A 17,689-nucleotide genomic window follows, 5' to 3' on the forward strand; every position below is an offset into this window, starting at 1 on the left:
GTCCTTTCCTTCTCTCCTGTGCCATTCCATCCTCTTACCCTGAGCTAGGATCATCTCACCTGGACCTGTGTAGTGGCTTTCCTGAGTCTACCTTTGTCTCCTTCCAGTCCATTCTCCAGAGGAGCTGGAGAGATCTTTTAAGAGAAGCCAGATCTTATCCCTCTCCAAGTGAAAACTTTCACCGAATTTTAATTTCATTTAGAATAAAATCTGATTTTCCTACAAAGTTCTAAATCCCTGGCTAATGATTTTGACCTCATCTGAAATTGCCTGTCACCCCTGCTTCCTCCCTTGAGCTCCAGCCACACTGGTCTTCTTTTTATGTATCAAATATGCTCACTCAATTTAGCGCTTTCTGTTCCTGGTGCTTTGCCTTGCTGCCTCTTTTTCATCCTCCAGATGAGTTCAAATGTAGCTTCTTCAGTGAGGCCTTTTCCTAATCATGCTTTCCAAAACAGTATCTTTCAGTGCCCTAACCAATCCTGTTTCCTTTATTCCCATCTGTTTTATTTCCTTCACTGCACATCACTTTGTTTAGAATTCATAGTCATTCATTCAGTATGTATTTATTATATACCCAGCATATGCCAGGCATTGTTCTAGGCACTTGGAATTCATGAATTCATTGATGAACAGAAAAGACAAAAGAGAATCCCTGTTTTTAGGAAATTCACATTAGTAGGGTTGAGAGAAGAACAATACATAATAAATAATACATAACTAAATTACAGTTGGGCAATTTGTTAGAATGTAGCAAGTGTAATAAAAAAATAGAATATGATAATACAGATTGGGAGATCTGGATGGGGTTTAGGGGCAGGATTCATATTAAATAGGGTTGTTATGGTGGGTCTCATTATTGTGTTGATAATTAGAGTTCTTTTGTTTCTTTTCTTTTTAGCTTCAGCACCAGTCAGCAAAGTGAATAAGTACTGTGCTTCTTCCAACTTTCATTCCACTTTGGGAAAAAAGAATATCATCATGTCAAGCATTACGATTGACCCAGATGTCAAGCCTGGTGAATATGTCATCAAGAGCCTCTTTGCAGAATTTGCTGTTCAAGCTGAAAAGAAAATTGAAGTTGTAATGGCTGAACCCTTGGTGAGTAGAGTTGACCTATAAATCTGAAATATTTTCTTAACTTTTCTATTAACCATTATAAACAAAATTTCTGAAGGAAATAATGTACTTGAAAAAAAATTAAAGGAAGCCAATCTGAAAAGGCTACATACTGTATAATCCCAACTGTAGGACATTATTAAAAAGGCAAAACTATGGAGACAGTAAAATGACTGTCAGGGGCTGGGAATGGAGGGATGGATAGGCAGAAGAAAGAGGATTTTTAGGGCGGTGAATTTACTCTGATACTGCAGTGGTGGACATATGTCATCATACGTTTGCCCATACCCACAGAATGTACAACACCAAGAGTCGACTGTAGTGTAAATTACAGAACTTGGATGATTAGGAAGTGTCACTGTAGTTTCGTCAGTAGTAACAAATGTACCACTCTGATGGGGAGGCTAGGTAAGTGTGGGATGGGCTATATGGGAAATCAGTACCTTCCACTCAGTTTTGCTGTGAACCTAAAACTGCTCTTAAAAAAATAAAGTCTTAAAAATTAAGAGGTAAGGGACGTCTGGGTGGCTCAGGCGGTTAAGCATCTGCCTTCAGCTCAGGTCATGGTCCTGGGGTCCTGGGATCAAGTCCCATGTCGGGCTCCTTGCTCAGTGGGGAGTCTGCTTCTCCCTCTGCCTCTCCCCCTGCATGTGCTCTCTCTGTCTCTCTCTCTCAAATGAATAAATAAAAAATCTTTAAAAAAAAATTAAGAGATAAGTTAGTAAAGTTGTGATCTAGAAAGCTGTAATGACTTTAGAATCCACCTTGATAAGTTACTGCAGGTCACCAAAGAACAAAAATGATTTCACTGAAGGGGATTGTTGAAACAGATAAAACATAAGAGAAAATAAAGGAAAATCTAGAATATTCTGCAAGTTGATGATATGGCAGTTGCCAAACTTACAATAAAACAGTAAACTTATTTTTAGACGTATAGTGCATGAGGCATACTTAAGTGGTCTGAGAAGCTCCATGTGATTAGAGCTTATGGTAAAGAGGAAGGAAGAGAAAGACTGAAAACAAATGTTTGAGTCAGATTCTGAGGGGTTATTGAAGGTTGTTGTGATAGATAATACAGTGGTTAGACATTAGCAGGGAGAAGAGATTAAAGGCAGAGACTAGAGGCGCGCCTGGCTGGCTCAGTAGGTACAGCATATGACTCTTGATCTCTGGGTTGTGAGTTTGAGCCCCACGTTGTTGTAGAGATTACTTAAAAATAAAATCTTTAAAGGCAGAGACTACTGTTTAGCTGTTCTATATAATTAAGACTGGAATGAAAAGAGTCTTGAATTAGGGCATTAACAGTGGAAGTGGTTGGAGAAGAAAGTAAGATAACAGAATTAGTAGAACTCAACAAATAGGAGTAGGTGTTTTGAGGGAAAGTGAAGGTTAAAAGTTCTTTGAAGTGTTAGAAGAGATGACATTAGATTAAAGAACATGAGAATATGATTGGGGTAGGAAAGGAGAATAAGATAATTTTTCTTGTGTGAATGGTAAGCTTGAGATACTGGTAATGTAAACCATGTGGAATTATTTTATTGGTAGCTGGGAATTCTTTGTCAGTGACCAGAAATGATGACCAGAAATAGAGATTTTGGCATCGTCTATGAGAGGGTGATAAAGCCAAAAGAGCAGATGATGATCAAGAGAGAGTGTAGAATAGCATTATTATTGTCAAATGATACAGAGGGGAAGAGTACAAGGAACACTGGGAAAAGTTGCTGGACTTGGGAATTAAACAGCCTCAGAACAGTTTTAGTAGGGTGATACAACTTTAGGAAATAACTTTGGGAGTTTGAAGGGGCTGGATATGTGATGTATCAAGATCACAGTGTCAGCTAAAAGCAGGATGATCACAATGAAGATGGTGGTGGAGGATTGAACAGCTGAAATTTATTTATTCCTGATGCAGCTGGGTTAGGGATAGGTTTTCACCAGTGATTTGAGACCCCAAGGGTTTGCTACTTGCCTGAAGCTCAAAGCCACTGAGTGGCAGAATGAGGAGTTAGGCACAGTAATGGCGTCAGAGCCTGTATGCTGACTCACTTCGCTGTACTTCCTACTGAGGAAGGAAAGGGGGAAAGGAAGAGAAGGGAGAATAGGTGATGACCTAAGAAAGGTGAGAAGTTGAAGGAGGTATTGTTCTGTGTTCTTAAGTCTTACTTCACTAAGAAAATTAACATTGCTAAGATTGCCAAGGTATGTGAGTGGGTCTGCGCATGCCTGTGAGTGAGTTTCTTGTCGTTAAGTAGAGAAGAAACTACTGTTTGTGTATGTGAGGTCCAGTAAATAATAATATGCAAGAGATCATTAGCCAAAATGTATGTTTTAAAACTGTGCAGCTCACTGTATTCAATTTAAATCATTCCGCAGTTGCTTTATATGTAACAAATTAATGATTTTGTTTTTATCAGTGAGAATATATTTACAGCATGTATATAAAGGTCTGCCTTAGAAATAAGGATTACAAGAACTCATAGATATGACTTAATGATTATGAGGTTTGATTATAAATGTGCTTAATCTATAAAATGTTGTTTTCTTTCATCAGTGGTCTGTGAATTACTTGGTAGTGTGCTACAGTAGCCTGCTTAACCACCGTACAATAAGAAAGGGAACAGGGGCGCCTGGGTGGCTCATCAGTTGAGCCTCTGCCTTCGGCTCAGGTCATGATCCCAGCGTCCTGGGATCGAGCCCCGCATCAGGCTCCCTGCTCCGCGGGAAGCCTGCTTCTCCTTCTGCCTGCCACTCCCTCTGCTTGTTCTCTCTCTTTCTCTCTCTCTCTCTCTGACAAATAAATAAAATCTTTAAAAAAAAATAAGGGAACCACTTTAAAAAAATATACATTAAAAAAGTTATGGAACATGGTGACTAGTTGATAATACTGTATTATAAACTTGAAATTTGCTGAGAGTAGAACTTAAATGTTCTCACCAAAAAAAAGGTAAATATGGACATGTTAATTAGCTCAATGTGTACATATATCAAATCATCACATTGTACACTTTAAATATATTACACTTGCATTTGTCAATTATATCTCAGTAAACCTGAAAAAAGAAAAATGTTTATGAAAAATTTCAAGTTTATATAAAAGTACAGATTATAGTGTAATGAACCCTCCAGGACCCATTGCCTTGCTTCAACAACTTTCTCTCTCTCTCTTTTTTTTAAAGATTTTATTTATTTTTTTTAAAGACTTTATTTGCAAGAGAGAGAGAGAGAGAGAGAGAGAGAGAGAGAGAGAGCACAAGCGGGGGGAGGGGCAGAGGGAGAAGCAGGCTCTCCACTGAGCAGCGAATACCTTGAGGGGCTCAATTCCAGGACCCTGAGATCGTGACCTGAGCCGAAGGCAGATGCTTAATGACTGAGCCACCTAGGCGCCCCTAAAGATTTTGTTTTTTAAGTAATCTCTATTCCCAACGTGGGGCTCAAACTCACAACCCTGAGATCAAGAGTTGCACCCTCTACCGACTGCGCCAGCCAGACACCGCTGGCTTCAGCAACTTTCATCTTGCACAGCACATTTAAAAAAACACTTCACCTATTTTATAAAATACTTATTTTTTATTGTATAAAATATTTAATCAGTAGCAACACGTGGTATGGTCCTGTCAACTCTCAAATATTATGTTAAAGGAATTTTAATTTTGAAATACAAAGTTCTTGAGAGTAAAAGCATTAAAAGAAAATATGGGTGAAATTACCTTATTTGACTGAGTTTATAAAATGATGATTTTATGTCTTCCTCCTTTCTTTTTCTTCCAATGCCATTGTCACTGTCCTAGCTCAGGGTCAGCTTCACTCATATTAGATCATTGCAATAACCAGTAAATAAGTGGTTTATCACCTTTCCATTTGCCTTGCTCTCAGACTTTGCTTCATCTACAACAAGCATTATTACCTTTTTCCTTTAAAAATCTTGCTGACTTTTTGTTGCTATGGAATAAATTCAAGTTCTGGGTGGGTCATTCTAGCCTCTTCAGAGTCTTATTACAGTTTGTATAATGTCTCATGATTCTCCTATCCTGTCTCTCCTATGACACTTAATGTATCCTCTATATATTCTTTTGTCCTGGTGTGTTTGTTCTTATTTATCTCTTAATCCAAAATACTCTTTTTTTTTTTTAAAGATTTTATTTATTTATTTGAGAGAGAGAGAATGAGAGAAAGCACATGAGAGGGGGGAGGGTCAGAGGGAGAAGCAGACTCCCTGCTGAGCTGGGAGCCCGATGCGGGACTCGATCCCGGGACTCCAGGATCATGACCTGAGCCGAAGGCAGTCGCTTAACCAACTGAGCCACCCCGGCGCCCAATCCAAAATACTCTTAACTCTTCTGTATTTTAAGCCTCTACTCATCCTTCCAAACTTCCCACGTGTTCCTTCTCACATAGTGATCCTCTTCAAGCTATACGAATCTTTGTTTTATCATAATAATTTTTCATACTCCTAGATTCTGACATTGTCATGTTAATGGCTTACATGTTTATCTCCTCTGATGGGAGCTACGTGATACCAGGAGCCAGGTCTCCTCTGCCTTTTATAGCACCGCCTGTGGTGGTAGATGCCTAGTAGAAGGTGCGTAGTAAAGATTTGTATTTTAAGTTGACTTTAGCCTGAAAGAACATTGCTGTGGTGTGTACCCTTTGTTCTTCTAACAAGACATAATGTCATTGTTCCAGCCAGAGCTTTTAATAGTTCTTTCATAATAGTCTGATGCTGACTACATTTTATTCTGTAACTTAGTAGCTAATTTCAGAGACAGCTGCTGTGTAATCTGAGATTATAAAATTTGGTAAATAGTGGTGAGGTTTCCACCAGAAAATTGATGTTTTTACCCCACCATTGTACTTAGAAGAAGCACTCCCTGCTTACTCTTCCTGACATACCAGGAAACCCCCCAGTGTAATGGACTGTAGCAACCAAGGACAAAGTCGGTTAAGCATCCGATTCATGCTTTCGCCCCAGGTCATGATTTCAGGGTCCTGGGATCGAGCCCCACGTGAGGCTCTGGGCTCAGTGTGGAGTCTGCTTTGTCCCTCTCGCTCTGCTCCTCCCCCTGCTCCCCCCGCCTCTGGAATGAATTTAAAAAATTTTTTTAAATTGTAAAAAAGATTAGATAATGATACGTTTAATCTAATACTGTGACAGTGTTTATACGATAGCTTCAAATTTATTTATTGTGATTTCATTTACTGTGAAATTTATTCAGTCTATTTTTTTAGTGATAAATAACCATCCAAGATGAATCTCTTGAGTTCTTTTTTTTTTTTAAAGATTTTATTTATTTATTTGAGACAGAGAGAATGAGAGAGAGAGAGCACATGAGACGGGGGAGGGTCAGAGGGAGAAGCAGGCTCCCCACTGAGCCAGGAGCCCGATGCGGGACTCGATCCCGGGACTCCAGGATCATGACCTGAGCCGAAGGCAGTCGCTTAACCGACTGAGCCACCCAGGCGCCCTCTCTTGAGTTCTTGAATGAAACTCTTGCAGGGTTACTTCAAAGAAACTAGCATCCATGGATTGTTACATAAAAGGAGACTAGCATGTCTCGTGATCAGTCGTACAGTAAGTTACATAAAAATGTAGAAGCACAAATGTGAATGGATTTTGCTAAAAGAATTAATCTACCATGAAAATGAGAGAACTGGCCTTCTCATTCTCATATTAGAAGTTATAATAAAATAAGGAGACCAAAAGATTGGAACATTAGCGGAGCTTGATTTTTAGCCACAACTTCATTTTCATTTTAGGGGGAAGATTGGGGAAGGAAGGGCAATCATTAATTGAAATTGCAGCTTGCAAACTACATTCCAATACCTTAGGTCTCTTTCTTCCTGAAAGGGGGTGGATCAATCCTTGGTAATGATCCGGGCACATTCTAGCTTATCTGTTAATCTTTTAGATTGCCAGTGACTAGAAAAGAAGGTAAGAAAAAGGCTTTAACCAATTAGCTGCTCATTTAGACTTCATTTGGTTTAGGCCCAGCATTTTTACAACTCTGAAATATCCACTATTTTTTTTTAGAATATTGAATACATATATGTAATTTGTTTTTAAATTTTTTCTCCCCATATGATCTGTTTCTTCTGAAAGTTTTGACTTCTCCTTACATGTATGTCCGTTGTAACTTGTTCTATTTTACAACCAAGGCACTATAAACAGATTGGAAACCTGGGTGGATAGGACTTTTTGACTGTGGTCTTCAGTGTGTAATCTCTGAATGAATCATCAATGTCAGATCTACTCTGGGGTTTGTCAGAGTCCCTAGAGAAGGTCCTTCCAGTACCCCAAATGACAGGGTTTAGCTGATGTTCTGGGGGTCTCGAGGCAGAAGATAACTGGGTTTTTTGGTATTTGGTATATAAATGTTTACTTGAGCTCCCTGTCTTCAGTGTGTTACCTCGTCTTCGACTATAGCATCCACCAGTCAGCATTTCTGTTTTGCCCTTTCCTGAGAAGGACAGCCATTCTGTGGGTAATACGGTGGATGGAGGATGGTCAACCTGCTAGGCAGACGGAGCTGGTGAAGGGAAGGAAAGGGAGGGGGTCTCAGTTTTTCTTAATTCTTCAACCAGCCCTCTTGTTTTTAACTTCACCTTTACCTACACTTTCAGAGTACTGTAGTTCTCCAAATCCTCAGGAATTGCAAATTATTGACTCGATTATCTTTCCTTCACCCTGTATGGCAGGCTCACCCACTTTCCCCCTGTTGTGACCCAAATGTCATCTTTTCAGTGGTCCTTCTGTCTAAAATCTCACCCCCCATCTCAGCCTCCTATCCTGAAGTCTGTCTAATAGAATAGATATTTTGGTTGTTTTCTCATTAGACTTTTTAGCCTCATCAGGACGGGGATTGTTTTCCATTTTGCTCATGGTTGTGTCTCCAGAGCCTAGAACTGTGCCTGGCATACTGTACACTCAGTAAATAATTTAGGTGAATGAGTGAGTGGCTGCGTGGAGAATAGACATCTGCCTTTTCCCCTTGCCTACTTAGGACTCACTCTTGTTGGGTGAAATGTGTTGGTTGGGCTTTTCCATCAGCTCTTTACTGTCTCTCCCATTCTCTCTGACCTTTTTGGTTTTAATTTTTAAGTCTTCTAAAAATTCTTTTACTCTTGTCTTGGTCGGGTTTTAGGAGAGAATGGAGGCTGTGTGTGTGTTCAGCCTACTCTCTTTAATTGCAAATTATTGAGATATTTCCATATCATTGTTATGCTACCAAAATGTTTTCAATAAACACTCTTGCTTTCCGTGGAGTCTACATGGTGCTTTTGGTACTCTATACATATACTAGTTAAAGAATCAAATTAGAACATAAAGGATTGGGAGCCTTAGAATCATTTTTAGTTTTTTCTTTTTCTTTTTTTTTAAGATTTATTTATTTATTTATTTGAGGGGGGGCATAGGGAGAGGGAGAGAAAGAATCCCAAGAAGACTCCCCGCTGAGTGTGGAGCCCAATGCAGGCCTCGATCTCATGACCCCGAGATCATGCATGAGCTGAGCTGGAATCAAGAGTTGGAGGCTCAACCGACTGAGCCACCCAGGTGCCCCTCATTGTTAGTTTTTTTTATATTATTATGAAATAATGACATTATAAAAAGTAGAAATAGTTCTAAATTTTATATAACAAAAGTAAGGACTCTTCCATTCTATATCAAGATAAACACTGTCCATCTCTAGCACCTGCCACCTTTTTAAAAAATTTTTTATTTCTTTTTGCCACCTTTTTTAAAGCACAAATGGGAGGTTTTGTGTGTATTTGTTTCTGTACCTAGATATTTTTTTTATTTATTTTTTATTTTTTATTTTTTAAAGATTTTATTTATTTATTTGAGAGAGAGAGAATGAGAGACAGAGAGCAGGAGAGGGAGGAGGCTCAGAGGGAGAAGCAGACTCCCTGCTGAGCAGGGAGCCCGATGTGGGACTCGATCCTGGGACTCCAGGATCATGACCTGAGCTGAAGGCGGTCGCTTAACCAACTGAGCCACCCAGGTGCCCCTGTACCTAGATATTTTTAACAATGTAAATTGGAGATTATTCTATATTAGCCTGTATAAATTTGCCTCATTCTTTTTAATAGTTCAATATTATTTTAATAAAAGAATATAACAATGTTTTTTACTAGTCTATTGATAGTCGGTTTGGGAGTTACCTTAATTTGGGGCTACTGTGCAAAAAATACGGTAAACATTCTTGCACAAAGTCTTTGCATACATGCATGAATATAGAGAATAATTTCTATTCTTTTTAGTTGTTATAATGGGTTGCATATGCATAAACATTTTTTAAATGGTGTATCCTTTCAAAATGTCATATTGCAAGACACCACAACTGCTTGAGCAATGATGAGAACATCCTCAATCACCCTATAATTAAATTGAGAGTTTAGTACAGAGTTCTTGATTAGTAATTTCTGTTTAGTGCAGTACACTTATTTTATGTTTTTGTACTTGCGGTAACTTGAGTATCCTTTTGCATTAAAAAAATCATTTCTGAGTTCTTATTATGGAAAAAATAGTCTTCCTCCATTTCCTGGTTTAGGGAAAGCTCAGGGAGGATGTCAAATCTTTAGAAATCTTTGAGGAAGCATGAGTTTGTTGAGAAATAAAATATATTAATATAAAACAACATTGTAAGTGTTTCTGAAAAGCTCTCTAATTCTGCTTGGCCATTACTCTAGTGTATAAACATGCTGTGTGAGTAATAAACCACTTAGATCAGCAGTCCTCAAAATATCACTGAAGACCTTTAGACTTACAGTATAAAAGGGGATGGAATGAGGGGTGCCTGGGTCGCTCGGATGGTTAAACGACTGCCTTCGGCTCAGGTCATGATCCCAGGGTCCTAGGATCGAGCCCCACATCCGGCTCCTGGCTCAGCGGGGAGCCTGCTTCTCCCTCTCCCTCTGCCTCTCCCCCTGCTCATGCTCTCTCTCTGTATCTCTGTGTCTCAAATAAATAAATAAAATCTTTTAAAAAAATTAAAAACAATAAAAGGGGATGAAATGAGTGCAAAGAAGCCACTTATTGTCTCCCCAAACTTATCTTAAATAAATAGTTCACATTAGGATAGTAAAGGCCCTTTAACTCACTATTTTTCAAACTTTTAGATACTTTTAGAAACAGTGTTCTATGGAACTGCTATAGAACTTTGTGTTTTACTGAAATTTTAGAGGTAATTGGGCATATGTGTTGTTGTGCAGAATCGTCATGTTGGATGTAAATGATGTGTAGCTTGGTTTTTGAAATACAGAACTTGTTCTGCAAGATAATCACCCAAGTGTGAAGGCCCAAGTGCCAAGGACACACCAAAAACCTATTCCTATTAAGAAAGTAAAGTGCCCCAGAATTCAGTTAGATCCCATTTATTTTTTTAAAATTTTATTTATTATGTTAGTCACAGATCCCATTTAAATTAGTTAGAACATGTTTCATTGGTAGCTAGATTGGGAATTTTTACATTTCAGTGGCAAATATAATTGTGGATGTGTTTTCATCAACATTAGCCATGAATGACAGAAGGTGATAGGACTCTACCAGATAAAGAAACTTCAAAATATACATATTTCTAAATTCTCATTTCTTTTATAGAAGGATGATGTTCGTTTTTCTTTGATACACATTTAATATGTATTTAAAATTCAATAAAAGCATAACAGAGATTTAGAAAATCATCCTAAAAATGTCAACCAAACAGCCATCATATATTTGAACATAATCCTAGCCATCTCCTATATTCAGTAAGTAAGTTAGGCAAGTATATGTGGGGTAGCCAGCAAGGCAAGTAGGTAGGAAGATGCACAAAGGGGATCACACTGTATATGCTATTTTATTTTATTATTCATTTATTTATTTATTTATTTTTAAAAAGATTTTATTTATTTGACAGAGAGAGACACAGCGAGAGCAGGAACACAAGCAGGGGGAGTGGGAGAGGGAGAAGCAGGCTTCCCGCCGAGCAGGGAGCCCGATGTGGGACTCGATCCCAGGACCCTGGGATCATGACCTGAGCCGAAGGCAGACGCTTAATAACTGAGCCACCCAGGCGCCCTGTATATGCTATTTTAATTTAAACTAATTATGTTATAAATTTTGTTTGAATTAGAACAAAAAGAAACTGAAACTAAAATGATTTAATTTCTGAATTTCAGGTAATATTTTCTTTTATACAGAGAATAGTTTTTTTTTTTTTTAAAGATTTTATTTATTTATTTATTTATTTATTTGAGAGAGAGGATGACAGAGAGAGAGAGAGAGCACATGAGAGGAGGGAGGGTCAGAGGGAGAAGCAGACTCCCCGCTGAGCAGGGAGCCCGATGCGGGACTCGATCCTGGGGTCCTGAAATTGAGCCCCGTGTTGGGCTCCCTCCTCGGTGGGGAGCCTGCCTCTCCCTCTCCCTCTGCTGTTCTCCCTGCTCATGCTCGCTCGCTTGCTCTCTCTGCCAAATAAATAAATAAAATATTTTTTAAAAAAAGAGATCTTTAAAGCTAAATGTATAGAAACATACAGGCGTGTACATGGAGGTTTGGTGACAACTAGATTTGAAAATCACTTCTTCATAATTCATGATTTTGTTTAGTTACATTGTTTTTTTCTCATATTTTAAAACATGTCTGTTCTGTAACCATAACTTTCATGGTTGTGCACTACATTGTTCTAAAATTAAATGGATTTGCTGGATACCACTAAGCATGGGAAACTCAAGAACAGCCCTCAAGTTTAAGAATGAGAGGAAGTAATCTGCATTCTTTGTAGAAAATACAGAAAATAAAAGTAAGCTAATTGTTCAACCACAAAACAACCTATTACTCTGTTTTTATTACTAGTATGTGGTAAATATGTTTCTAGAGCTTTAAATGTATTTATATATGTATATACCACCATATATACATTTTATCCTTTTGTAAGAGTATTATATCTGTTATTCTCTAATTTAATTAATACATTGAGAACATTTTCCCAATCTACAAATTTAGTTCTACCTGTCACTTTACTGGCTATACAATACTCTGATGTGTAGCTATACCATGATTTTTTTGACCCAAATTCCCCATTGTTGTACTTTGATGTTGCTTCGTATTTTTTTTTTTTTTAAAGATTTTATTTATTTATTTGAGACAGAGAGAATGAGAGACAGAGAGCATGAGAGGGAGGAGGGTCAGAGGGAGAAGCAGACTCCCCGCCGAGCAGGGAGCCTGATGCGGGACTCGATCCCGGGACTCCAGGATCATGACCTGAGCCGAAGGCAGTCGCTTAACCAACTGAGCCACCCAGGCGCCCTTGTTGCTTCGTATTTTTAACTGCTTAGATAATGTCCTTCTTATGCTGTTTGTAAATGTGGAACACATTCCCCCCCTCCGCCCCCGGGACATATTCTGTCTTTGGATCAAAGAGGAAATTAAATCAGAAATGATGTTTTTATTAGTTAGGATTCTCCAGAGAAACAGAACCAACAGGGTATGTGTGTATAAAGAGAGAGATTTATTGGAAGGAATTGGCTCACATGATCCTGGAGGCTGAGAAGTCCCAAGGTCTGCAGTGGGCAGGCTGGGGACCCAGGAGAGCGGGTAGTGTAAGCTCCAGTCTGAAAGCCCATGTTTCAGTTTGACATGGGAAAAGGGGTAGGGCTAGACTGATGCCCTAGCTCAGTGTAGTCAGGCAGGAGTACCTTCTTATTCCAGGGAGGGTCAGCCTTTTGGCTCTGCTCAGGCTTTGAACTGATTGGATGAAGCCCACCCACATAAGGGAGTCTTAATTTACCTGCTTTACTCAGTCCACCAATTCAAATGTTAATCTCATCCCAAAACATCCTCACAGGCACACCCAGAAAATGTTTGACCAAATATCACAGGGTAACCTGTGACATAAAATTAACCATCAGAGTGTCCAGTGTCCATCAAAACTTCTATCTGTCTAGGATTTTCTTTGCTCCCCCTTCCTCTCAACCCATTGCAACATAGAATCACACCCATTCCTTCACTCCTTTGTTTTCTACTGGGTGGAGGCCCCTTTATGCCCCAATGTCTTCCTTCCTTCCTTTCGTCCTTCCTTCCTCCCTTCCTCCCTTCCTCCCTTCCTCCCTTCCAGAGAGGGAGAGAGGGGGGAGAGAGAGAATCTCAATGTGAGGCTTGATCTCATGACCCTGAGATCATGACCTGAGCCAAAATCAAGAGTGGGATACTTAACTGACTGAGCCACCCAGGTGCCCCCCCATGACACTCTTTCTATACTAACTTTAGACAGTAATCTGGACTGACCTCTTTTGAGTCATTTCTTCATACAAGCAAGGAAGAGTGCACATGCAGGTGAGAGAGGGTGGAGAGACTTTACTACCAATTATGTCCCCAGACCCATTGGTTGAAGATTAAAGGGTCTAAGCTTTCCACAATGAGTCCTCTGAGTCCTCTTTGGTTCATGGATGTTGCTTGCTCATAGTAGGAACTCAGTTGTTTTTTCAGCAAATAAATGAACATAACAAATGGAAAGTTAAAAAAAGAAAAAGGTTCCAGTACTGTTGTGTGCTGAAGGAAGACACAACACTAAACTGGAAGCTTAACTTAATAGGAAGCAACCATACTGAAAGGTCACCTCACCAAAGTATCATGTTTCACTGTCAATATGCTCTTTCTTTATGTAGTACTCTTTTCCCTTGAGTTCTGTGATATGCAAGTTCAAATGGTACAAAAATCTTTGTAGTAACAACTTTCCACTCCCAGTCCCCAACCCTCCCATTATCCTAACTATCCAATTTCTTTCCCCATTTGCAAACACTTATTTCTTTTTTTTCCAAAGAGGTATTCTGTGTATGTAGTAGCAAGTGTGTGTGTGTGTGTGTGTATTAAAAAGAGGGAGTCTTACCTTTGTTTAAAATCTAATTACAAATGAAAACAAAAACAAAACCAACTCATGAATCTGTTAATATATATAAGATTTCTCATATTTTGTATATATGCTTTTTTTTTTTTTTTTTTAACTGTAGGAGAAGCCATTGTCTAGATCTCTTCAAAGAGGTGAAGATCTTCAGTTTGACCAGGTATGCCAATTTCGGGGGGATATATTTTCCTGAAAGGAAAATGTTCATCCTAACAGTCTGGTCCAAATATATCCAATATTAAGAAATTATTTTATTTTGTTTAGTGATCCTTTATATCATTACACATTAGATTCAGTCTGAAATTGGTAGTTTGTTTTTTAACAAAGGAAATAGAAGGAGTTATGAACTGTGAACTTTATAGTTCATGGAATGATCTGTGAACTTGATTAGTTTCTGTCATTTATTATTTTATGATTTTATTTGACACAGAGAGAGAGAGAGATAGTACAAGCAGGGGGAGTAGTAGAGAGAGAGGGAGAAGCAGGCTTCCTGCTGAGCAGGGATCTCGATGTGGGACTCGATCCCAGGACCCCGGGATCATGACCTGAACCAAAGGCAGATGCTTAACCAACTGAGCCACCCAGGTGCCCCGGTTTCTGTCATTTAGCATCTTAAAACTTTTACTTTTCATTGGTAATCTCTTTATTGTGCCCTTTGAAATTTTCTTAAAACATTTCCAATTAACATACCTCAATCTTCCCTGGTGTACCAATTCACACAATTCTCACATAATAATATTTTACCTTTTTTTTTTTTTTTAAAGAAAGGGACAGAAGGGGGTGGACAGAAGAGGGAGAGGGAGAATCTTAAGCAGGCTCCATGCCTAGCATGGAGCCCGACATGAAGCTCAGTCTCACAACCCTGAGATCATGACCTGAGCTGAAATCAAGAGTTGGACACTTAACCATCCAGGTGCCCCATAGTATTTTAGCTTTTAACTTTTGTTGTTTCTTGTTGGGGCTATCAGAACCTTAAGATAGAACATTAATACCTAAAATTGAGTGTGATATTCCTATAATGTTAATTCTTTCCTCTTCTGTCATAATTATGTTCATTCAAGAATTGTTTTATTATATATTATTTGCAAAAACCAATAACCCAGATTAGCTCTCCATTTGTACCTAGTATTCCTGTACTACTATTCTCATAATTATGTATCTGGGAAACAGAGATTAATGTTCATATTAGTTTAATTGACTAGATAAGGATGACTGGCTAGAATTACCTGGTGGACACTTAACAAGATATTGTATTTTCTGGATTCTGACCCAATTCTGAATCAGAATTACCAAGAGCAGTGCTCCAGCACCTATATTTTACAATAGCTCCTAGGGCATTCTGATGCATACACTTAGTGAGTAGCCACTGGCCTAAGAAGAAACCATAGATAGGAAGGCTAATTCTCTGTTAAAGTAATATTAAGATCACTTTATATAAGGCTCTTCAAATCTCAATGCTACTGCAAAAGGTATTAATTATTACTAATTAGTAATTTTTATTTATTTTATTACTATATTATTTTAAAGGTATTTAGATTATTCAGATCTTAAATCCACTAATGAATAAATGTATAATCAGAATTTGAAATCCTATTAAACAGTGTTTTTAAGGAATATATCCATTTGTTGTTTTTTTCTGTGTAAATGATTAATGAAACTTTAAATAGTTGTGCCCCATAGTTCAGTTTTTTTTTTCCACAGTAAAAAGCCAAGTGTGGTAGAAACTTTATATTTACAATAGCGGATGGTATTTTATTGTTCCTTCTTTAGATATTAAAAGGATTTCCTTTGAGTGATACTGTTCATTGTTAATAAAATATAAATTTGAAAAATTAGTTAAATAAAATTAGAATCTTATTTTTAGTTTAATTTCCTATATTAGAAACTATTTACCTGTCAAATTATGGTAATTATAAATAAAAGCATGATTAAAGGAAGGCAGAGATAAGGAAAAAGAAAAAGAGCTTACACAATCAAATAAAACTTTCATTCTTTTCTATTTCCTTGGATGAAGTACATTTTGAAGTTATATGAAGGCTATCAAATATTAGGAAAAGTAAATGTTTAATTCCTAGAGGTATCAATTTATCTTCATTAACTGGCACTTTCTACAGTCCTGGACCTGAACAAGACCTTGAGTATTTCTGCAACCCATCATTTTTTAGTTAAAAACGGAGTGAAGCATGTTCGACTGTATACCTTGAAATATTAATTTTATGAGCAATGAGTTGCATCAGATACAGAAATTCTCATGAAGAGCGATTTTTTGCTCGAGATCCTCCAGATGAAGAGTGACCCTGGGGACTGCTTGCTAAGGATGGCTGGTGTGCCTCTCTTAACTGCCGCTCCAGGAACACTGAGTTCGTTTGTGAAATTGATTTGATATTCACCTAGAATTCAGATAGTTTCAGGGATGCCTCAAATTGAATAGCAGTTGTTCATCCCACTACATTTATCTTTATGCTGTCTGCTTCTATATTCTAAACTTTAAAAGCTTGTTACAACACATTTCTAATATGTTCATGTGTGGGTGTCACGAATTAATAATGTAATTATAAAATTCTCTGTTCCACATCAGAACGATACAAAGTTTACTTTCGCACAGTTTCTAACATAACATAGTCTTCTCTGTTCCTCCATCTCTTCACTCATTCTAGTGGCAATATTTACAACCTTTTGTTCACGTGAGTATAGAGGAGGAACTGGTCAGGGGGAAGGAGGCAGGTGTGGTTTTCTCATGTTATGCATACCAGTTCTCCCATAGGTATCCTTCTGTATAATCAGGGATATTACTAAGGGTCATGTTTTTACACATGTGAGTAGTATATGGAGGCAGGAAAAAGGTGGAAAGCTGCTAATAAGCTAAACTGAATGGATGTGGGCAAAGTTTAATAGTGGGTATTATATATTAATAGTGGGTATTATAAAAGTGGGTAACTTAGCCCACTTTGTTACTTGGATAAACCCCTAATTCTTATTTTTATTTTAAAACACATTTATTGCATTTGAGTTACTCTGTTTATCCTAGAAATGTTAATCATTTGCCAGTGATGGCTAATAGTTAGGAGTGTGGTACCTTGATGATGTATTTTATCTTCTGGTAATATCTTATGTTTTCAGTTGATAAGCTCTATGAGCTCAGTAGCAGAGCACTGTCTCCCTTCCTTACTTCGCACCTTGTTTGACTGGTACAGACGCCAGAATGGAACTGAAGATGAATCCTATGAGTACAGGCCTCGGTCTAGCACAAAGTCTAAGGGGTAAGTGGCTCATTTTCCACTCTTCTACCTAGAATTGAAATCCTTTCGTTGAAGGGGGCGATAATGTTCTCAACCCAAGACCGGTATTGTTTGGTTTCTAAGGAAAAACATTGATTACTTTTGTTATGAAACTGATAGTAAAGGGAAAGCATAGTCCATACTTAACTGTAAATCAAGGGAAGGTACCAGTTAAGGTCGATGGATCTCCATGGTACTCATCACTGGGATAGTTATGCAAAAATGAATTTCAGGAGCATCATTTCAGTACTTCAATGCGGACCTTTAATAGTTGAAGTTAAGAAAATATTCAAAGAAGGTCCCGTTCCTATGGTTTGTGAAGGGAAGCAATTGTGATACAGGAGGACTGCCAAACCCTATATTATGATACCGTGAGACTCTCCTTGGTACTCAAATCCCAGAACTTCTCTTTCC

The 17,689-nt window shown here is 38.1% G+C and overlaps 1 protein-coding gene across 1 annotated transcript in view; it reads left to right on the top strand.

The window, feature by feature from the left end:
- Positions 1-954: 954 nt before the first annotated feature.
- FRYL (FRY like transcription coactivator) overlaps positions 955-17,689 on the top strand; it is a 144,645-nt gene continuing 127,910 nt past the window's right edge. Inside the window, exons 1-3 of the mRNA XM_044912992.1 lie at positions 955-1,101; positions 14,104-14,157; positions 17,118-17,257. Of these exons, the coding sequence (XP_044768927.1) occupies positions 982-1,101; positions 14,104-14,157; positions 17,118-17,257 (314 nt within the window). The 5' untranslated portion in view covers positions 955-981. The remainder of the gene's footprint in view (positions 1,102-14,103; positions 14,158-17,117; positions 17,258-17,689) is intronic.

This window comes from Neomonachus schauinslandi, chromosome 2 (assembly GCF_002201575.2).
Source record: "Neomonachus schauinslandi chromosome 2, ASM220157v2, whole genome shotgun sequence".
Lineage (NCBI taxonomy): Eukaryota > Metazoa > Chordata > Mammalia > Carnivora > Phocidae > Neomonachus > Neomonachus schauinslandi.